General features: G+C 42.0%; 1 protein-coding gene across 1 annotated transcript in view; it reads right to left on the minus strand.

Moving 5' to 3' along the window:
* Window positions 1-6,817: 6,817 nt before the first annotated feature.
* The window catches only part of KCNJ6 (potassium inwardly rectifying channel subfamily J member 6), a 98,709-nt gene continuing 81,577 nt past the window's right edge, over window positions 6,818-23,949 (minus strand). Inside the window, exon 2 of the mRNA XM_055420520.2 lies at window positions 6,818-7,143. Coding sequence (XP_055276495.2) covers window positions 6,818-7,143 — 326 coding nt within the window. The remainder of the gene's footprint in view (window positions 7,144-23,949) is intronic.

Here is a 23,949-nt window from a genome sequence, read left to right on the forward strand (position 1 = left end):
TCCTTTGGTTGGATATTTTATGTTTTCTATTAGGACTTCAGATATGATGATGCATTAGGTGCTTATTTCACTAGTGCCTGTTGGTAGCAGATATTTAGACTGCCTGAGAGAAACAGCCCTTCATGTTCTTATAAAGACTGACTGGTTGATATCACAGCATTCACGATCGGTGTTAATACAGGGGGTGCATAGTGTTAAACTTGAAATGGTCTATTACGCTTTGTGAGCAGAAACAGTTTAGTTCTCTGAAATCAAGGTCTGTTGCCTATGTGGTCACAATTCTCTAACTGACCACAGAGCACGTTAAACCGGCTGTCTAGGGGTGTGGTGTCTAAGAATAACTTTTAAGCACCATTTTCACTGGTGATAAACCTCAATCATTTAGTCATGTTGCTACTTCAGTGAGCTATTCTTGTGAGTGTTACAGTGTTTTTTCCTCCTGCCCCCATCACTCTTCTGTTTGAATTAGGTGGCTGCATGAAGCTTTCTTTCACCAAGGTAATGGGGCCAAGTAAAAGTTTGACTCCTTTTAACATTTACATAAGTTTTATGGTGCTGAGCTTTGAGATATTTTCCCTCCCCCTTAGTTATTATGCTGTTCCACACAGCTGCAAGATTGCAAGCTTTGTGCATGATTGCAGATCCCATCGGCTAGTTTCAAACACAGGACCAAATCCACCTCAGTTTCCATCATTTATCTGTCAGCAATACAATGTCACAATAATTTATTACAAAAATTTTTCTTTCCCACCTAACTTCCAGGAAAGCACTTGTAAGAGAACTTGATGTATTTTTCAGTAGAACTAAAGGGGTGAAAAACGTGGCTTGGCTGACCTATGTCTGGCTTTGAAAATGCTCCCTTAGAATACAAGTGAGTTCAGTCTGGTGATACTAAAGAGTGTCATTTAATATTGATTTATCTCAAGACCCCAATGTCTGAATTTCTTCGATCCAATGTTTCTGTAGTAACCAATCATTACCTTGAACTTCAGACTCAGCAGCAAACAACACAACAATTCTTTGACTACGCCTCTGTTTCTTCCTGAGCGTTTTTTCAAAGGACCTGTTTGCTTTTATTTGCATGTTAACCTTTTATGGTGATGGACAGGGAGGCCTGGCGTGCTGTGATTCATGGGGTCGCAGAGTCGGACACGACTGAGCGACTGAACTGAACTGAACTGAACCTTTTAGCTGAGTAGCTAGAGGGAGCCAGAACATGTACAACTAAACAGGAGTGGTGGCTTAGGGGTTCTTATCATATTGATCAGCTGTGGGCTAGATGAACCTGGCAAGGAAAGATGGAGACAGCTCAATAGTCTAGTTAGTTCTGTTCCAAGAAGGCATGAGAGGGAAGGCAGGTAGGGAGGGGAATTTGTTTGGACATGTGCCAACCACTGCAAGTCCAGGCTATCCTACTCCACAGAGACTTGGGACCCAACCATCTCCGTATTTAAACTCCTGTGAATGTCAGCGAAACAATAGCTCCATGAAGGAATAGCTGGGAATTCTGATTAAAAAAAAATCATTCATTACTTTTAATTTTTAATATAGTAGTCATATCACTTTCTGAAGTTGCCACTGGATCTTGCCTTACTATTTACTCTATTTACCACTCTTGGGAAATGGTTATAATAAGGAAACAGCTTTTCTTTGAAACTCAGCTCAAAGAAACATACAACTGTGAAGCAGTTGTCTCTCTTATTAAAAAATAAACTACTTTTCCTCAAATAAACCTATGCACAATACTGGAAATAGATTTATACTGGAAAATAGATTTATACTGGAAAAGATCATCATTATTCTAAGTTGCCCAGGAATCTTTTAATAGTACAGCACAATAGTATTTAATGGTACTGATATTATTTAATAGTATAGTACTGGGGTTGGCAAACTTCTCCTGTAAAGGGTCAGATAGTAGATACTTTAGTCTTCTGGCTATGGGACCTCTGGCTAATTAACTCAGCTGCTGTGTATTGTGAAAGTGGTCATAGCAACACATAAGCAAATGGGTGTGCCTTTATTCCTATAAAACTTTATTTATGGACACAGAAATTTGAATTTGGTGTGATTTTTACATGTCACTAAATATCCTTCTCTCTCTTTTATTTTGCACATGAATTTGAGACCAGGATCTGTAATTAACTGGACTTGTGACCTCAAGGATATTACTCAGCTTGCCCAAGCCCTAGTTTTCCATCTGTAAAGTGTAAATTATAATATTCAAGCTCTCATGGTAGATTAGAATTAAATGTGATAATTCATGACAGTGCTCTGAATGCTCCAAAACACTACACAATGTAGGGTGTCCTGCTGTTTTGTTATTATTGTCCATACTGTATTTTGTCCAAATCAAATAGTAGCTTGACCAAGTTTTGAATTCTAGATGATACTACATCCAGAAGCTCTCTATGACGTTAAGGGCAGAAATACTTGGGGGAGGTGCATTTTACTCAATTTTGAATTAAAGGATTACATTTGCATAAATACAGGTTGGCCATAAAATCTAGAAACAAGATATTATTAATTGACTCTATTGTAATGCAACATCAATGAAACATTTAATAGGTATCTATCGCCTATATTTTTTTACTTTATAGCCATCCACTGAAAAGAAATGATAGAAGACAGAGTTCGCCATCTGTATAAGACACTTAACTTTCAACTACCCTTAGGACTCTTTTGAATCACATAGAGTATCACCCAAGTCACAGCAAGACTGAAAACTAGTCAGACTAGTTTGGCAAGCTCTTTTGGAAACGACTATATTTTATTTTTTATCTTGAATCACTTAGCTAATCAAAATCAAATAATTTCACATTCTCTCGGTGAGTTCAAATAGTTTTCTAATGGAGCTTTTGTCCACTGGCATCCACATTCATAAACACTTTCTGAATATCCCAAAGATACTGACTTCAACCTAAATACAAAAGCAAAGGGGGGGAAAAGTAAGAAAATGTAGGGAGAGAAGAACAGGAATGTTGCTTGGAAACTTCAAAACTTAGGCTTTTAAATAAAGTCATAAATAATTTTAAAATTATAGAGTATCATGAAAAATAGACATTTCAGAGCCTTCGTTTGGTTAAACCGGCAAGAGAAAATTGTGCTTTAGAAATAGGTTGAACTTTTTAGATACAGCGGCTGGAATTAATATTTGGGAACATAAGATACTAAACTAAATCAAGGGAATTAGAACTGGAGAATGCAGGAAACAGCAAAAGAGAGGGTCGGATGGAAGAAGGGGGTGAGGAAAGAGAGATTTCCTTCCCACGGACCTAGAGTGTCTATGTATTGAACCAAACCAGTCCAGAAGGCCATGTTTTGAAGAGATTGAAAAGCAATGACCTGACCTTACAGGGATCACAATGGTGTTAATCCAAAAGAGTATAGTTTGCCCATGGGACATCCAGAAACATAAACAATTTTATTAGTTACATAAAGCTGACATAAACAGGTGATCTTCTAGTCGGAAAGCATGTCGGGGTGGGTGGCAATGAGAATCTGAGGCTCTCAGCAGCCCTTGGGGAGGTCATGCTTCCAGCTGAGTCTGTTTTTTCTCCTGATTGGGGTCAGCCGTGGCAAGTTGTAACCCTTTAGCCTAAAATTTTTATCCGGCTAATGATACAGCCATGCTTTTATGGGAAAGGGACTCAAATATGCCACTGGACAGATCAAAATATCAAGTTGAGAGTGATCCTCATTCATTATGAATATTGAAGGATTAAAGTAGGCTTATTTATTTCAGTAATGCTGGATTTTCTATGGAAATAAACGAGGGACTGCGTGATCGGAGACTGGATATGGTGGAAGAGAACGGGTAGAAACTGCGGAGTCATCTTTGCTGGACTGTCAATGAAAAACACCTTTTCAATACTTGCTACTTAGAAAATTCAGTCTTAATGAGCTTCTTTCAGTTCCAAATCTTAACAGTTGACACAAAATACACTGTTAAACTGTGTTAGCAACAATTGTAGAAAAATAGACATGTCTGATAAGGACACTCTAATAAAAGGTTCTTCTGGAGCATCATCATTTAAAGATTCAGAGGCTCACATTACAAAAACGAGGTTTGGTTCGTGTTCTGTCTCCAACCACATTGACACCAAAGACAGTGAGAAAAGGGGAAAGACCTCACACCCGGGCGTCCTGTCACAGACACAGAACCGACACGTGTCTGCCCAGAGAGTTGCTAAGGCTCTTTGTTCAGTTGTGCTCAAGGGGCCCCACCCCAACCAGACAACAGTCTGTGTTTTGTCCTTCAAGCCTTAGTACAGCATTTGGAAAGACCCACTGAGTCTCCAGAAGCTACATGAGCAGACTTTTTGCAGTCCCAGCTGATCTTGCTTTGTGCTACCATGCCTTTCCCTGCAACTCTGGTGATGTTGCAGGGTTAGCGTCCCCAAGGCAAGAGCGCCCTTTCTAAGGCTACAGTGAGGTAAGGCCACAGTGCCTCCCTACAGCCTGGCAAGAAACACACGGGGCTCCCTCCTCAACTACAACCTCCTTTTTGGAGTGTGTGGAATGAAAAAATAACACATATTCAATGCAAAAAGTGAAATGTTGGCAAAGAGGCAAGAGCTACGGCCAACAGTTTTGTTTTCCATATGATCGGTGCCAAGACGCAATTGTCTTGATACAGTGTCAGAAGTGGGAGAAGAGAGCCACCCTCTCTCCCCCACCACGTCAAATTTAGGAGTTACTTTCCTTATCTCTGGGACATGCTTTTTAGTACACGGGGTCCCCAAACTACAGTGAAGGCCTGTGCTATCTGGTCAGGCAAGGCAAGGGCAATAGGAAGGGGCAGCTAGTTTGAGCTCCATGACCTCCACGGTGCAAAGCCTCAAACTGAGCACAGCTGTAGGAGCTGAAAATGAACTTGGATCCAGTCAATGAGTATCTGTGATGGATGGTTGTGTTAGGGAACACACAGTTTATAAATGCAAAATTAACATGAAAGATCTGTTTCAGTGCAAAATCTCCACCTGCCCTTGAGGTTTTGTCTAAGATTCTCTTCTTTCTCTTATAGTTTTCATTTGAAATTTTTTTCATTTTTGAAAATTAGATTTTCAGCACAAAATATTGTACCTTCCTTCCCTTCTTCTCTCCTCTCTTCTTTCTTTCTTTTTTCATTTACCTTTGCAGATTAAAATGAATTAAGACTGTCATTTTTTGGTCATTTTCTTTGATTGGGAGACACTTTGAATTTCTAGTTTCTAACCTGTGTCATACTCTAGAGTGATTATTAGACGATCACCAAGATTGTTGATCTAATCATTGCATTTTGAGCTCTGGTAATTTCATAATAATAATAATAAATACCAATGCAAGGAATTCTGATGGCTAAGCCCTAGGTACAGGAAGAGTGTCAGATGGAGTCAAGGTGTGTGCAAGCAGTGATTACAGTATACTTTGCCCACTACATGCCATCGTGAATTTCACGACTTTAGACCCAAACCATCTTTTACAAACTTACCATGTCTCATCTTTAAACTCTGATTGTAGAGTGGAAACAGTTGGAGAGTCAATGGTTTTGTAGAAGAAAAGGTTCATAAACTATGGTTCTATAAACGGTGAAACTCACTGGAAAAACATCAACACATCATTGATGGGAATTCCCTGGTGGTCCCGTGGTTAGGACTTGGCACTCCTCCCCCTGCCAGGGCCCCAGGTACAATCCCTGGTTAGGGAACTAAGATCTCACAAGCTTTGCAGAGTAGTCACCCCTACCCCTCTACCGCACCCCCACCAAAAAAAAAGAAGGGAAAGAAACCACACACACACAAGAAACTAAAAAAATGCACATCATTGGTGGCATGCCAGAGCATGTTCTCCTCCTGAAATTCTGCCCCAAGCTAGTCGGTGAGGTCCTTGAAGTCTTAAAAAAAGAGACCTCAGTTTTGTAAACATTTCACAGTATATCAGCATATTGGTGGTGGGTTTTGCCATCTCCTGGATCTCCAAACTTCCCCCAGACCTATGGCTTATTAGAGTCAACGAAAGGGAACAGTTAGGTACCCAAATGGCTGCCAGTCTGGGACACAGAACAAAGGCCATGCACTAAAGGGCCAGTGGTCGATAGGATCAAAGAAATCCAAAAAACAGAGACAGCAGAACAGAAATGCCTACTGTACTTTGGGGATTTTTTTTTTTTTAAATCTTATTTCTAAAGTTATATATCTAAACCTACATTGATTTTACATCTATGTACAGTATTTAGAAGTTGTGTTCTACAGTACTTTTGTACATGCTGGGTTTTATTACTAACTGCAAAAGAAAATAATTACATAAGGCATATATATGTACAGTGTTTTGTCTTCACCTCACCTGGGTCCTATAACCGCAACGCCCACAGAGGGCAAGCACCTCGCCCCGTGGATGAAATTTATTGAGATGTGTAAAACGGAGGGCTCAACTCCATGTCTCACTGCATGATGAATAGGCACCAGAGACCTTCCTCGTCCTACCCCAGGGAAACACTTCGATGCACTCTTTTGAGTGATCTGCTATTTTACAACACATGCAGGGGAGTAGCATAAATCTCTAGTCAGATGTGCCCTATCCCGGGAGGAGACCAGGCTGGGCCCACAAACGAGGGCATACGACACCTTAACCCAATCTGCAAGCTACCTCGTCAGTCTGAATTAACTGAGAGGGCAGGTAGATATTTTACACCTTGAAGATCTGTTTCCTGGTAATGGCAAACCTAAATATAAGGAAAGAACAGTAAGAGACGGAAAAGAAAGAGAATGAGAGACGAGGGAAGGCTGCAGGGGTGGGGGTGGGGGTTGGAGAGGAGCAGGGGTGGCCCTGGGCCCGGGGACTAAACTTTGGATTCATTCTCCAGGTTTGCCACGTCACCATTCCTCTCCGTCTGCTCCTCAGGGCTCTTTTCCTCCTCCTCAGTCTCCAGTTCTGCGTGTTGGTTGAGTTTGCTGGAGACAGACCAGCTCAGGGGCAGCTCGGCCCTGCTGGCCAACTCGGCCAGCTCTTTGGCACTGAGAGATGGGGTGCTGGTCTCGTAGGTTTCGTGGAAGCTGTTGTAGTCGACTTCATAGAACCCGTCCTCCAGCGTCAGGACAGGTGTGAATCGGTACCCCCAAAGGATCTCACTGGTGATATAGGAGCTTCGAGCTTGGCACGTCATCCCTGCAGAGAGGAGAGTAGAAGCATTAGTGTGTGAGTGTGTGTGTGTGCATGCACACGTGCAGGCTTCCCACTGGCCAGGGGGCTCAGGGAGCTGGGCAGTACTGCTGCGTGTGGTGTTGAGACTGTGACCTGCATAGGCTGTTGTAACAGGAACAGACCTGACTCCACATTTTATCCGCTTCCTTTAACTTTTGCACTCGGTTGCTTTTGCTGCAACTTACAAATGTTGTTGATAGCCTGAAATATACAGGAGACCCCGTTTTCAAAGTTCTGACCTTTGAAGGTATAACATGGTCCTATTGGTACAGAGATAAAAAGTTGCAGAACAGAGAATAACATTTGTCTTGTTGGAGCTTACCGGAAGGTCATGACCTGAACTATACGGACAGCTGTAAGAAGAAAGGATTCCCCCTCTGAGAAGTTTGATGTTTTCAAACTGTAGTGCTGGAGAAGACTCTTGAGAGTCCCTTGGGCTGCAAGGAGAGATCCAATCAGTCCACCCTAGAGAAAATCAGTCCTTAATATTCATTGGAAGGACAGATGCTGAAACTGAAGCTCCAATACTTTGGCCACCTGATGCAAATAGCCGATTCATTGGAAAAGACCCTGATGCTCGGAAGGCTTGAAGGCAGGAGGAGAAAGGGGTGACAGAGGATGAGATGGTTGGATGGCTTCATCGACTCAATGGACATGAGTCTGAGCAAACTCCGGGAGATAGTGTAAGACAGGGAAGCCGGGGTTCCCTGCTGCAGCCCACGGGGTCCCGAGGAGTCAGACATAACTGAGCAAATGAGCAGTGACAACCATACACCCTCCCCTTTTAATACAAAAGGAGCCTGAATTCTCGGTCAGGTAAGGTGGTTCTTTGGGACACTAGTCCACCATCTTCTTGGTCTGCTGGCTTTTAAACTAAAGAAAACTCATCTCTTGATTTACTGGCCTGTGGAGCAGTTCAGGCTTGGACTCGGTAACAGGGCCACAGCTAAGGAGGTGCGTTTCTTGTCACAGACGCCTAGTGTGCTACCATATGCATGAGCTCTCCTGCAGAGTCCCAGGGAGCACGGCGAGAGTCCTGGCCCACACCAGGCAGTGCTCGCCTGCGAGGTCACAGGACAGCAGGTGTGTGCACGCACACAGGTGCACACTCACGTGGCTGTGCCTTGTCCACGTTTTGCTCCAAATTCACCTGAGGTCATGACTGGGATCTCAGAGGCTTTGCCTGAGTCCTACTGGGATTTGAGTGCTCTAGCCACAGACTTAGAAAGAAAGTTGACTTATGAACTACACTTCATGCCCTTAAGCTGGAGGCCTACGTCCCTGACACGTAGGCCATGACAGTGGTTCCCAAAATAAGGCTGGAAAGGAAACCCATCCGAGTTTGTACTTTCCCTAGGACTAGTGGAGATGCCTTTCGGCTCATGCAATAATATAGAAAAGTCACTCCTTATCTCACCCGCCCTTCCTGCTTACAGACAAGAAAACTTTTTCTAATTTGCATAAAAATGCCATGTGAGCTACTAGCAGACCAGGAGTCAGGAGTGGCTCCATAAAAAAGGCAGAACAAGCGAAATCCTGCCTGTTACCTTAAGGAAAGAAATTGAGGCAACAGGCTTGGGGAGACATAGGGGAATGTCATTGGTGCATTTTTCCGCCCCCATGAGGTCAAAGAATTTTCTTATGAAACTTCTCAGGAACTGGAAGCACTCATTCAGCCATCCCTTCAGGTCTGATTTTCCCTTCAGCTCAGTAAGCTCAGTGCTAAAAGCCCATCCTGTTTTTCAGTTCAGTTCAGTTCAGTCGCTCAGTCGTGTCTGACTCTTTGCGACCTCATGAATCACAGCACACCAGGCCTCCCTGTCCATCACCGACTCCCGGAATTCACTCAAACTCACCTCCATCGAGTCGGTGATGCCATCCAGCCACCTCATTCTCTGTCGTCCCTGTCTCCTCCTGCCCCCAATCCCTCCAGCATCAGAGTCTTCTCCAGTGAGTCAACTCTTCGCATGAGGTGGCCAAAGTCTCGGAGTTTCAGCTTTAGCATCAGTCGCTCCAATGAACACCCAGGACTGATCTCCTCTAGAATGGACTGGTTGGATCTCCAGTCCAAGGAACTCTCAAGAGTCTTCTCCAGCATCCTGTTTTTAGGGGCCCATGAAAACTTTTATTTTCTTTTAAAGTCAGAAGAAAATAAAAAGAGATTTCAGGTAGAAGAAAATGTTAATATATTCATCTCTATATAAAGTGTGTTACATATTCAATGGACATGAGTTTGAGCAAACTCCAGGAGACAGTGAGGGGCAGGGAGGCCTGGGATGCTGCAGTTTATGGGGTCGCAAAAGTCGGACATGACCGAGGGCCTGAACAATGAACAACAACAGCATATTGCATATTATGTGTACATGCATGCTCAGTCACTTAAGTATAGTCTGACTCTTTGTGACGCCATGGACTGTAGCCCGCCAGGCTCCTCTGTCCCTGGGATTTCCCAGGCAAGAATACTGGAGTAGGTTGCCATGCCCTCCTCCAGGGGATCTTCCTGGCCTAGGGAGCGAACCTGCATCTCTTGCACTGCAGGCAGATTCTTGGCCACTGAGCCACCGGGGAAGCCCTCATTATATATCATATGAAGTAGGTTATATAGTTCATGCATATTATATCATGTAATTCTATAAAAATATGACTAAACATTTAAAAAATGGAATAAAGAGACCACAAAGGTGAAGCTCTGTAGGACTCATAATAGGCCTACTGCCTCCCTGTGTTCATTCATCCAGGGGAGCAACCAGTCACTCATATATTGTCCGTCAGGACAGTTAATAACATGCACTAAGCAACTGCTTTATGCTGAATGCAGTTGGGGTAAGGAGAATAGGACACAAATAGGTTTTACACAGAAGGGTTCAGATCTACAAAATATTCCCACAGCAGTACATTGACTTCTCATGGCTAAAAGGAGAAAATGGTCCTAAGGATTGGGACTTAAGGAGGCAGGGACTAAAGGACTGACCTGCCGCAGATGGCAGAGTCTGAGCCCACACAGTCTTCATTTAGCCCTTTGCTCTTCCTCTGAAACTCCAAACTGAATGCTACCCTTCTTCAGTGTTTTCCTGACTCACCAATGACTTGGTCCCCTCACCCCCATGCCTCTAAAACAAGTTTACCAGACTACTAGGCATTGCAAAGCAAAAAACAACAGCATCTTATTTTGATTTTTCAAAGAACGTTTCTCTTTGGAGTTAGCAACTCTTTAGCTTCGTTTGGGAGTCATGGGGGAAGGCAGGTGATGGCAGGGTTATACGGGCTCAAAGTGATGCGCAGACAGGAAGTCAAAGGAAAGATGATAAAACAATTATAACTTTTTTTCCCATAAAAGAAGCATATGTTTATTTTAACATGACTAGAAAACAGAGAGAGGCACATAAAATAGTATCCACACAGATTTTCATTTCTGGTTATGTAAATAGCCAAATTTACATACAGACTGGTTCCAAATAGGAAAAGGAGTACATCAAGGCTGTATATTGTCACCCTGCTATTTAACTTATATGGAGAGTACATCATGAGAAATGCTGGGCTGGAGGAAGCACAAGCTGGAATCAAGATTGCTGGGAGAAATATCAATAACCTCAGATACGCAGATGACACCACACTTATGGCAGAAAGTGAAGAGGAACTAAAGAGCCTCTTGATGAAAGTGAAAGAGGAGAGTGAAAAAGTTGGCTTAAAGCTCAACATTCAGAAAACTAAAATCATGGCATCCGGTCCCATCACTTCATGGAAAATAGATGGGGAAACAGTGGAAACAGTGAGAGACTATTTTTTGGGGCTCCAAAATCACTGCAGACGGTGACTGCAGCCATGAAATTAAAAGACGCTTACTCCTTGGAAGGAAAGTTATAACCAAACTAGACAGCATATTAAAAAGCAGAGACATTACTTTGTCAACAAAGGTCCGTCTAGTCAAGGTTATGGTTTTTCCAGTGGTCATGTATGGATGTGAGAGGTGGACCATAAAAAAAGCTGAGCTTTCTTTACTGAAGAATTGATGCTTTTGAACTGTGGTGTTGGAGAAGACTCTTGAGAGTCCCTTGCACTGAAAGAAGATCCAATCAGTCCATCCTACAGCAGATCAATCCTGGTGTTCATTGGAAGGACTGATGCTGAAGCTGAAACTCCAATACTTTGGCCACCTGATGCAAAGACTGACTCATTTGAGAAAACTCTGATACTGGGAAAGATTGAGGGAAGGAGGAGAAGGGGACAACAGAGAATGAGAGATGTTTGGATGGTAGCACTGACTCAACGGACATGGGTTTGGGTAGACTCCAGCAGTTGGTGATGGACAGGGAGGCCTGGTGTGCTGTGGTTCAAGGGTTTGCAGAGTCTGATACGACTGAGCAACTGAACTGAACTGAAAATAGCCAAATGGAACTAGAAATTAAAAACCCAATGATTAAAATTAAACTCTATATGTTAAATTAATGTTAAAATCAATCTGTTTCACATCTGATTGGAATTGGCCGAAGAGAGAATCAGAAACTTAAGATATAGGTATGAAGAAACAGCACAGGAAGCAGCCAAGAGGATGTCCTTGGGAGTGATGGGGAAAGGACCTCTGAAAACCCTCTCCTCCATGAAGGCAATGAGGACATTGGCAGAAATTGACAAGACAAACTCTTCAAAACTCTGTAAATGAACTCCAGGAGTGTCTGTTCAAGAAAAATGGCGGAATCTCAGTAAGAACACTGAGCTTGGCAAAGTTTCAATGTCCCCCTGCTCAGCTTATGTTAGTCTTAAAAATTAATAGCCTTGGCTTCCCCTGGTTGCTCAGTGGTAAAGAATTGACCTGCCAATGCAGGAGACATGGGTTTGGCCCCTGGTCTGGGAGGACCCCACTTCTGAGGGGCAACTAAGTGTGTGAGCCACAGCTGCTGAAGTCTGTGTATTTCAGAGCTCATGGTCTGCTACCAGAGAGGCCACCACAATGAGAAGTCCATGCAAGGCACCCGGGGAGTGGCCCCTGCCTGCTCCAAATAGAGAAAAAGCCTGGGCAGCAATGAAGACCCAGCACGGGCAACCATATAAAAACAACAACACAAAAACAACAAACCCAATTGTGGTGCAAAGAGCAGCTAGCCTCTCCTGGAGAGGTGGGAACAGAATTGTAGCTCTTTCAAAGTCTCATGTTCAGAACTGTCATTAATTTGAAGTTTCCAGCAATTCCCTAGAAAGCCCCATTCACAAAACATGTCTCTTTTTTGACCAAGCATAGATCTTGCCCAATTAAAATAGCCTTTTTCCTTGGTCATTTGTCAAAAACAACCAGTGGCCAATTTTGTACTCCCCTTCCCCCAAATACATATGTTGTTCCAACCTCCCCTCCCCCCGCCCCCGAGAGCGTCAGATTGTGACTGTATTTGAAGAAAGGGTCTTTAAAGAAGTAATTAAATTAAAATGAAGCCATGCGGGGGTGTCCTAATTCTCTGTGACTGGTGTCATTGCGAGAAAAGATTAGTTACACAGATGAGGACAGAGGAGAGACTATCTGAAGACACAGGGAGAAGATGGCTACCTCTATCCACAGACTGAGCAGAGAGCAACCAACCTTGCCAGCGTCTTCATCTTGAGCCCCTAGCCTCCAGAACTATGAGACAATGAATTCTGCTGTTTAAACCTCCCAGTCTGTGGTGCGTTGTAAGGTCAGCTGTAGCAAATGAACGTGCTTATTGAATTTCAGTGGGATAGTCAGATACATTTTCTTTCTTTTTTTTTTTTTGTGTGTGTTTTTTTTTTTGTTTTAATTTTATTTATTTTTTTGCATTACAATAGTTTAATATGAACAATCAGAACTAATTAACAGTATAACAATATTTTACAACTGAAATAATTAAAATAAACTATAAAATTACTACATACAACAGGTCTGATCTAGCTTATTTACTTTCTATAATCTCTTCAGTGCTGCAAAACCATTTATTTCTTTTTTTTTTCATGTTTTAATAAACACTTCGTCTTTTTGTATTGCTTTTTTTTTAATCACAATAATAGAAATATAACATCATATATCACTGTAAAACACATTTCCACATAAATGCTGATAGGCACAAAATATTTTTCATCATTTACATTTTAACTGTAATAATATATGGCAGAATTAAAGCTGCATCCATCATGTGTCTAACTCACCTTGCTGTAATGAATTTTTAAATGTAATGGTTTCTGTCGCAAAGTAAAATCGTACATAATGTCTAGTGACACAGTATGCTGGTGGATGGGTGGATTTGGAAAATGGAAATGCAACTTCATTTTTAATTAGATTTATAAACTTCACCACCTCTACCTCCAGCCAGCTTCCCAACCCTCCCTCCCACCACCATTATTTATTTATTTATTTATTTTTTTAAAATGAGGCTTTTAATTAATGTTTGACAGAGCTGATTCAGGTTGAATAGACTAAATTTCTTTAAACAAACTTACCTATACTCCAGAGTCCTTTAAAAACTTAATAGCATTTATACATTGAAGGTATTTGATTTTCTTGTAACTAGCACTTCAAATGCAACAAGCATTTGAAGCAACAAGCATTTGACCCAACAAGTAAAACTTTCTACAGTTCATAACTTTTATAAATAAAATAAATTAAATGTACAGTGAATAAGTTCTCTGAAATATTTCAATATTTCTGCAGGTTTAGTAACATCGTAAAATACATTTCAACTAAAATTCACAAATCTAAAAACCTGTTAGGCATTTTTAGGCATTTTAAGTTGGAAATGAAGACCAATGTTACATCGTAATATGCCAATTACAAATAGTACTTCAAATAGCAAATACTACAGTTTGTCCCAAACTTTAAAAACTACTCATGAACTCAACACTGAACTATTGATGGCTATGAGAATTGTTTCCTAGCCTTTTTGAAAATTTCAACCCATTTACGTTTAAGGTAATTATTGATAACTACGATCCCGTAGCCATTTTCTTTATTACTTTGGGTTCAAGTTTATACACTCTTTCTGTGTTTCCTGTCTAGAGAAGATCCTTTAGCATTTGTTGGAGAGCTGGTTTGGTGATGCTGAATTCCCTCAGCTTTTGCTTGTCTGTAAAGCTTTTGATTTCTCCTTCATATTTGAATGAGATCCTTGCTGGGTATAATAATCTGGGCTGTAGGGTATTTTCTTTCATCACTTTAAGTATGTCTTGCCACTCCCTTCTGGCCTGAAGAGTTTCTGTTGAAAGATCAGCTGTTATCCTTATGGGAATCCCCTTATGTGTTATTTGCTGCTTTTCCCTTGCTGCTTTTAATATTTGTTCTTTGTGTTTGATCTTTGTTAATTTGATTAATATGTGTCTTGGAGTATTTCGCCTTGGGTTTATCCTGTTGGGGACTCTCTGGGTTTCTTGGACTTGGGTGATTATTTCTTTCCCTATTTTAGGGAAGTTTTCAACTATTATCTCCTCAAGTATTCTCTCATGGTCTTTCTTTTTGTCTTCTTCTTCTGGGACTCCTATGATTCGAATGTTGGAGCGTTTAACATTGTCCCAGAGGTCTCTAATATTGTCCTCATTTATTTTAATTCATTTTTCTTTTTTCCTCTCTGTTTCATTTATTTCTACAATTTTATCTTCTAGTTCGCTAATCCTGTCTTCTGCCTCTGTTATTCTATTGTTTGTTCCCTCCAGAGTGTTTCTGATCTCATCTATTGCATTATTCATTGTATATTGACTCTTTTATTTCTTCTAAGTCCTTATTAAATCTTTCTTCCATCTTCTCAATCCTTTTCTCCAGGTTATTTATCTGTAACTCCATTTTGCTTTCAAGATTTTGAATCATTTTCACCATCAAAATTTGAAATTCTTTATCAGGTAGATTCCCTATATCTTCTTCTTTTGTTTGTGTTGGTGGGCAATTATCTTGTTCCTTTACTTGCTGGGTATTTCTCTGCCTCTTCATCTTGCTTATATTGCTTTGCTTGGGGTGGCCTTTCCCTCTTCTTGCAGTTTGTGGAGTTCTCTTTATTATGTAGTTTCTTCGCTGTGTGTGGGGTTGGACGGGTGACTTGTCCGGGTTCCCTGGTTAGGGAGGCATGTGTCAGTGTTCTGGTGGGTGGAGCTTGATTTCTTCTCTTTCCTTTAGAAGACAATGGCTGCTTTTCTGGGAGCCTGATGTCCTCTGCCAATATTCAGAAGTTGTTTTGTGGACTTTACTCCGCATTCAAATGTTGTTTTGATGAATTTGTGGGGAAGAAGGTGGTCTCGCCGTCTTATCCCTCCGCCATCTTGTTCCTTCCTCCCCAGAACACTGGATTCTTATATTCCACTTGATCGTGGAGTACCTCTTCCCAGCTGCTCCAGCAAGGCGCAGCCACTGTACCTTACCTTGGACGAGGGGTATCTCCTCAAGGCCGCCCCTCCTGCTTTGAATGTGGATCAGCTCCTCTCGGCCCTCCGGTGCCCAAGCAGCCACCGCCTCCTGGACGTGGTACAGCTCCTCTCGGCCACCGCCCTAACCCTGGGCGCGGGGTAGCTCATCTCAGCCACGATTCTGCACGTGGTCGGTTGCGCCGGGAGCCAGGCGTCTCTGGCGTCTGCGCCGCCGGGAGCCGGGCGTCTCTCGCGTCTGCGCCGCCGGGAGCCAGGCCCAGATACATTTTCATAGCACCACTTTAATAAGATAGTGTTGTTGTTCAGTCACTGAGTCACATCCCACTCCTTGCAACCCCATGGACTGCAGCACGAAAGGCCTCCCTGTCCTTCACTATCTCCCAGAATGTGCTCAAACTCATGTCTATTGAATTGGTGATGCCATCCAGCCATCTCATCCTCTGTCATCCCCTTCTCCTCCTGCCTTCACTCTTTTCCAGCATCAGAGTTTTTTCTAACGAGTCGGTTCTTTGAATCAGGTGGCCAAAATATTGGAGTGTCAGCATCAGTCCTTCCAATGAATATTCAGGCTTGGTTTCCTTTCGGATTGACTGTTTTGATCTCCTTGCAGTCCAAGAGACCCTGAAGAGTCTTCTCCAACACCACAGTTCAAAAACATCAATTCTTCAGTGTTCAGCCTTCTTTATGGTCCAACTCTCACATCTGTACATGATTATTGGAAAACCATAGCTTTGTCAATATGGACCTTTGCTTTGTCGAAAAAGTGATCTCTGTGCTTTTTAATACTTTGTCCAGGTTTGTTATAGCTTTTCTTCCAAGGTGCAACCATCTTTTAATTTCATGGATGCACTCACTGTTCGCAGTGATTTTGGAGCCCAAGAAAATAAAGTCTGTCACTGTTTTCATTTTTCCCCCGTGTACTTGCCGTGAAGTGATGGGACCAGATGCCATGACCTTAGTTTTCTGAATGTTGAGTTTTAAGCCAGCTTTGTCAGTCTCCTCACTACTGCGTGTAAACTAGATAGCTAGTGGGAAGCTGCTGTCTAGCACAGGGAGCTCAGCTCTGTGCTCTGTGATGACCTAGAGGGTGGGAGGGAGGCTCAACAGGGAGGGGATATATGTAAGCACAGAGCTGATTCACGTTGTTGTTCAGCAGAAACTAACACAACAGTGTCGAGCAAATCTCCTACAATTTAAAAAAATGAGTGAGATTTAAACAAATGCTCATGGATACTTTTTCAAGTTTTATTCATCTTTTGGTGTCCTAATTCATTGTAGAAGAGAAAAAAAAAGAATATTAATGTATTTGTCTAACAGTATTAAAAAGTATTTCTAGTGTAAGCTGTGAATTTTCATTTCCTTCAGAGAGACCCCTGTCTTACATATCGACGTTGGTCCCAGTCCATTCTTAGAAAAAATGTGATTTTTACTGATATTGAAAGAATAACCCAATAAATCAGAATCCAACAACACATTAAGAAGATCATACATCATGACCAAGTGGGCTTTATCCCAGGAATGCAAGGATTCTTCAATATCCGCAAATCAATCAACATAATACACCACATTAACAAACTGAAAAATAAAAATCATATGATTATCTCAATAGATGCAGAGAAAGCCTTCGACAAAATTCAACATCCATTTTTGATAAAAACCCTCCAGAAAGTGGGAATTGAAGGGACATACCTCAACATAATAAAAGCTATATATGACAAACCCACAGCAAACATTATCCTCAATGGTGAAAAACTGAAAGCATTTCCCCTAAAGTCAGGAACAAGACAAGGGTGCCCACTCTCACCACTACTATTCAACATAGTTCTGGAAGTTTTGGCCACAGCAATCAGAGCAGAAAAAGACATAAAAGGAATACAAATTGGAAAAGAAGAAGTAAAGCTTTCACTGTTCGCTGATGACATGATCCTCTACACAGAAAACCCTAAAGACTCTACCAGAAAACTACTAGAGCTAATCAATGATTACAGTAAAGTTGCAGGATATAAAATCAACACACAGAAATCCCTTGCATTCCTATACACTAATAATGAGAAAATAGAAAGAGAAATTAAGGAAACTATTCCATTCACTGTTGCAACGAAAACAATTAAATACTTAGGAATATATCTACCTAAGGAAACAAAAGACTTGTACATAGAAAACTATAAAACACTAGTGAAAGTAATCAAAGAGGACACTAATAGATGGAGAAATATACCGTGTTCGTGGATTGGAAGAATAAATATTGTAAAAATGAGTATACTACCCAAAGTAATTTATACATTCAATGCAATCCCTATCAAGCTACCAACAATATTTTTCACAGAACTAGAACAAATAATCTCACAATTTGTATGGAAATACAAAAAACCTCGAATAGCCAAAGCAATTTTGAGGAAGAAGAATGGAACTGGGGGAATTAACCTTCCAGACTTCAGGGTCTATTACAAAGCCACAGTCATCAAGACAGTATGGTACTGGCATAAAGACAGAAATATAGATCAATGGAACAAAATAGAAAGCCCAGAGATAAACCCACGCTCCTATGGACACCTTATCTTCGACAAAGGAGGCAAGAATATAAAATGGAGAAAAGACAGTCTCTTTAACAAGTGGTGCTGGGAAAACTGGTCAGCCACTTGTAAAAGAATGAAACTAGAACACTTCCTAACACCATACACCAAAATAAACTCAAAATGGATTAAAGATCTAAATGTAAGACCAGAAACTATAAAACTCCTAGAGGAGAACGTAGGCAAAACACTCTCCGACATAAATCACAGCAGGGTCCTCCAAGACCCACCTCCCAGAATATTGGAAATAAAAGCAAAAATAAACAAATGGGACCTAATTAAAATCAAAAGCTTCTGCACAGCAAAGGAAACTCTAAGCAAGGTGAAAAGACAGCCTTCAGAATGGGAGAAAATAATAGCAAATGAAGCAACTGATAAAGGATTAATCTCCAAATTATACAAGCAGCTCCTGCAGCTTAATTCCAGAAAACTAAGTGACCCAATCAAAAAATGGGCCAAAGAGCTAAACAGACATTTCTCCAAAGAAGACATAAAGATGGCTAACAAACACATGAAAAAATGCTCAACATCCCTCATCATCAGAGAAATGAAAATCAAAACCACAATGAGATACCATTTCACACCAGTCAGAATGGCTGCTATCCAAAAGTCTACATGCAATAAATGCTGGAGAGGGTGTGGAGAGAAGGGAACCCTCTTACACTGTTGGTGGGAATGCAAACTAGTACAGCCACTATGGAGAACAGTGTGGAGATTCCTCAGAAAACTGGAAATAGAACTGCCATATGATCCAGCGATCGCACTCCTGGGCATACACACCGAGGAAACCAGAATTGAAAGAGACACCTGTACTCCAATGTTCATTGCAGCACTGTTTATAATAGCCAGGACATGGAAGCAACCTAGATGTCCATCTGCAGATGAATGGATAAGAAAGCTTTGGTACATATACACAATGGAGTATTTCTCAGCCATCAAAAAGAATGCATTTGAATCAGTTTTAATGAGGTGGATGAAATTGGAGCCAATTATACAGAGTGAAGTAAGCCAGAAAGAACATCAATACTGTATATTAACGCATATATATGGAATTTAGAAAAATGGTAACCTGAACACTGTATAAGAGACTGCAAAAGAGACATAGGCATTTAGAACAGTCTTTGGGACTCTGTGGGAGAGGGTGAAGGTGGAATGATTGGGGAGAATGGAATTGTAGCATGTATATTATCATAAGTGACCAGTCCAGGTTCGACGCATAAATTTTCCTCTGTTCATTTCTTTGCATTTGTGCTTTTTCAATAAAAATACTTTTAACTGTAAAGAAAAAAAAATTATAAAAAATAAATAAATAAATTTTGAGAAAGTCACACACACACAAAAAAAGAATAACCCAATAAAACCAACTAAGATGGAGCTGCCAACATCATGTTTGTGTGTGACAATGGAACCCTCGTGATTTTCAGTATCACTTGACTCAGTGAAGTGTGACTGACTCTGAGAACAGTTTTTCATGGATTTTGTCTTAGGCTTTGAGTGTGAGCAGAGGATGCAGAATTTTATTTCTTTAATAAAGAAGATGAAGCATAAAAAACATACAAATATTGGCAACACTGATAAAGGAAATGTACTGTCCAAGTAAATGTTTCAGTTCAGTTCAGTGCAGTTGCTCAGTTGTGTCTGACTCTTTTCAACCCCATGAATCACAGCATGCCAGGCCTCCCTGTCCATCACCAACTCCCGGAGTTCACTCAAATTCACCTCCATCGAGTCGGTGATGCCATCCAGCCACCTCATTCTCTGTTGTCCCTGTCTCCTCCTGCCCCCAATCCCTCCCAGCATCAGAGTCTTTTCCAGTGAGTCAACTCGTCACATGAGGTGGCCAAAGTATTGCAGTTTCACCTTTAGCATCAGTCCTTCCAATGAACACCCAGGATTGATCTCCTTTAGAATGGACTGGTTGGATCTCCTTGCAGTCCAAGGGACTCTCAAGAGTCTTATCCAACACCGTTTATATACCATTTATCTGTATATGTGGGCTTCCCAGATGGCTCAGTGGTGAAGGATCTGCCTGCCAAGCAGAAACCCCAAGTGGGTCTGATCCCTGGGTCGGGAAGATCCCCTGGAAGAGGGCATGACAATCTACTCCATATTCTTGCCTGGGAAAAGCCGTGGACAGAGGAGCCTGGCAGGTACAGTCCATGGGATCACAAAAGAGTCAGACACTACTAACAACAACAACAAATCTACACATACATAAAAACGATAAAATAAGAGGAGACTTTCTTGAATCCAGAAAAAAAGAAGATTCAATCAGTGTGTATGCAGTTGTGTTTGTTTTCCATATCAGAAAGATCATTACATTGTCCCGAGGTAGGTTTCTTAAGTGAGTGAAGTAATCTGTGGAAAACGAGATGCTTCTTTTGTCGAAATGAGCAAAACCTGAAAAATCTGATCTCCAAGTTGGGGGTCACAGCCTTTACTCTGGGCTGTCTTGCTGTTTGCATTTATAATTCTTATGTCTGTATTTGTGCTGTTTGCTTTATCTTGAATGCCTTTTCTTCAGCGGCATCTTGCTCGTCTTATAAGGGCCGATTTATTATCTCCTTTTCTACCTCCTCTCGGACTCCCTCATAGCTCAGCTGGTAAAGAATCTGCCTGCAATGTGGGAGACTTGGGTTCAATCCCTGGGTTGGGAAGATCCCCTGGAGAAGGGAAAGGTTACACACTCCTGTATTCTGGCCTGGAGAATTCCATGGACTGTATACTCCAGGGGGTTGAAAGAGTTGGACACGACTGAGCGGCTTTCACTTTCTCTAGGACTGACACCTCTTGAATTGGAACTAGGAACCCAGGGCTAGCAGGACAGACAGTACAATGACATCCCAACTCAGCCTTCTCACAGCTTCTGCAACTCAGGCTAAGCTTCTGGTTTCCTTGTCATCTGGTGTCCTTGTCAGATGGTGAATGCCTTGAGGTTTCTTTATCTTTTTTATCTCCATACCATTTAGCAAGTGTTTCACTGTAGGCTTCCCTGGTGGCTCAGACTGGAAGCATCTGCCTCCAGTGCGGGCGACCCGGGTTCGATCCCTGGGTTGGGAAGATCCCCTGGAGAAGGAAATGGCAACCCACTCCAGTATTCTTGCCCAGAGAATCCCATGGATGGAGGAGCCTGGTAGACCACAGTCCACGGGGTCGCCAAAGAGTCGGACATGACTGAGCAACTTCACTTCACTTCACTGTAGGAAGTTCCTCCCAGGTACCTGTTGTTAAGTGAAGAGGGTGGACCTAAGGAACTCGAGAGAAATGTTGATTAGAAATGTCTGACATGTATCATTAAATTAAAAGATGGCTTGTGGTCCTTAGAAAAGAAAGTGGGAGATTTCTGCTTCCTGCCTTATGTCAGATGATCTGGGAAGGACTCTCAGCTACAATGCGGACTAGATACCAGAAAATTACAAACATTTTAATTTTATCCAAAGTAAGTTCAATAAAAAGTAAGGGATGGGATTTCTGGGCTTGGTGAAGATGGAGTCAGTTCAGCCTTTCCTTCCCATTGCTAACAGTCAAGACTTCTGGACAAAATACAAAATGCAGCCACCCGCAGACTCCGGAATGTTACCACTAGGGGGACGATAAGGGTTTAAAACTCAGCACTCAAACTAAGATCATGGCATCCAGTCCCATCACTTCATGGCAAATAGATGGGGAAAAAAATGGAAACAGTGACAGATTATATATTTTTGGGCTCCAAAATCACAGCACATGGTGACTGCAGCCATGAAATTAAAAGATGTTTGCTCTTTGGAAGAAAACCTATGACAAATCTAGACAGTATATTAAAAAGCAGAGACATTACTTTGCCAACAAAGGTCCGTATAATCAAAGCTATGGTTTTTCCAGTAGTCATGTATGGATGTGAGAGTTGGACCATAAAGAAAGCTGAGCACTGACGAGTTGATGCTTTTGATCTGTGGTGTTGGAGAAGACTCTTGAGAGTCCCTTGGACTGTAAGGAGATCAAGCCAGTCAATCCTAAAGAAAACCAAGCCTGAATATTCATTGGAAGGACAGATGCTGAAGCTGAAGCTCCAATACTTTGGTCAACTGATGCAAAGAACTGACTCATCTGAAAAGACCCTGATGCTGGGAAAGATTGAAGGTGGGAGGAGAAGGGGACAGCAGAGGATGGGATGGTTGGATGGCATCACCGACTCAGTGGACATGGGTTTGGGTGGACTCTGGGAGTTGGTGATGGACAGGGAGGCCTGGCGTGCTGTAGTTCATGGGGTTGCAAAGAGTTGGACATGACTGAGCGACTGAACCAGCAATACTTTGTAACATAATATGTGACATACATTATTTTGTACTTCCATTCCGTTCCGTTCAGTCGCTCAGTCGTGTCCGACTCTTTGCGACCCGTGGACTGTAGCCTACCAGGCTTCTCCGTCCATGGGATTCTCCAGGCGTACTTATCAAGTACTATATTTTAAATAGGGCTTCCCTGGTGGCTCAGATGGTAAAGTGTCTGCCTGCAGTGCGGGAGACCTGGGTTCGATCAGTAATTCCATTTTTTGTTGTACTATTAGCCTGCTTATCTTTTGTGCAAGGGCCCTTCTTGTTCTGTGTTTTCAAAACTTTTTTTTTTTCCTCCTTATTCTCCCCTTGAAGAGGAGTTGATTTACAACGTGTTAGTTTCAGGTATGGAGAAGGCAATGGCACCCCACTCCAGTACTCCTGCCTGGAAAATCCCATGGGCGGAGGAGCCTGGTGGGCTGCCGTCTATGAGGTCGCACAGAGTCGGACACGACTGAAGTGACTTAGCGGCAGCAGCAGCAGCAGTTTCAGGTATACAGCAAAGGATTAAGTTCTATGTGTATATATTCTTTCCAAAGTATTCTCCAGTGTGGCTTATTGCAAGACACTGAATAGTTCCCTGTGCTATACAGTAGTCCCTGTTGCCTATATGAACTTATTCTTTTTATGTAAAGAATTAGAAACAGTAAAAAAGAATATGTAATTCTGCTTTGTACTATCATTTATGGGTTTCCCTGTAGCTCAGCTGATGAAGAATCTGCCTGCAAAGAAGATTCTTTTCAGGCTCAATTCCTGGATCAGGAAGATCTACTGGAGAAGGGATAGTATACCCACTCCAGTATTCTTGGGCTTCCCTGGTGGCTCAGATTGTAAAGCATCCGCCTGCAATGCAGGAGACCTGGGTTCGATCCCTGGTTGGAAAGATCCCCTGGAGAAGGGAACAGCTACCCACTCCAGTACTCTGGCCTGGAGAATTCCATGCAGTGTACAGTCCATGGGGTCCCAAAGAGTTGGACTGTCATTTAAATGTTTCCAAGCATCTTTTGGCTCAAAATGGCTATAATGATTTTCTTGAAGCTATTCTGTTCTCAGAACTGCTAACTACTATTTTTTCAGGTGATATTTATTAAATGCAAGCCATATGCTAAGTACTGCATTCCTAGCCTCAAGGGACCAACAGTCCATCTTTTCATTCCTGTAGCAGTTCAGCCTCAGATATTCTGACTGGGACTTTCAGAAGTGAGGACCCTGGCCTAAAGACCAAGGACTCATCAAGACCAACATCTGATCGGATGCCTGGGGCCTTTGGAATGTATGGTGGGGTGGGAAGTGAGGTTTGCTGCCTCTGGGGCCTGACCTCCATTCCTGTCTCCTTGGCTCCATGTTCTATAGCTGGTGGAGTTAAACGAAAGTGCGTGCTTGTGTTTGCCACCTTTCAACTAACTTTCCATGCATTTTTGTTTCCTTGACAGTGAGTCAGAAATTAGGTCTCTATAGATTAGAATGCCGCCTACTCAGCCTCCTTGACTGCTTTCTGTGCAGATAAGCCTGGGAGATGCCACCACTGAGCGTCA

The sequence above is a fragment of the Moschus berezovskii genome, chromosome 1, assembly GCF_049115385.1.
Source record: "Moschus berezovskii isolate FMDL1 chromosome 1, NW_MosBer_1.0, whole genome shotgun sequence".
Taxonomy (NCBI): Eukaryota; Metazoa; Chordata; class Mammalia; order Artiodactyla; family Moschidae; genus Moschus; species Moschus berezovskii.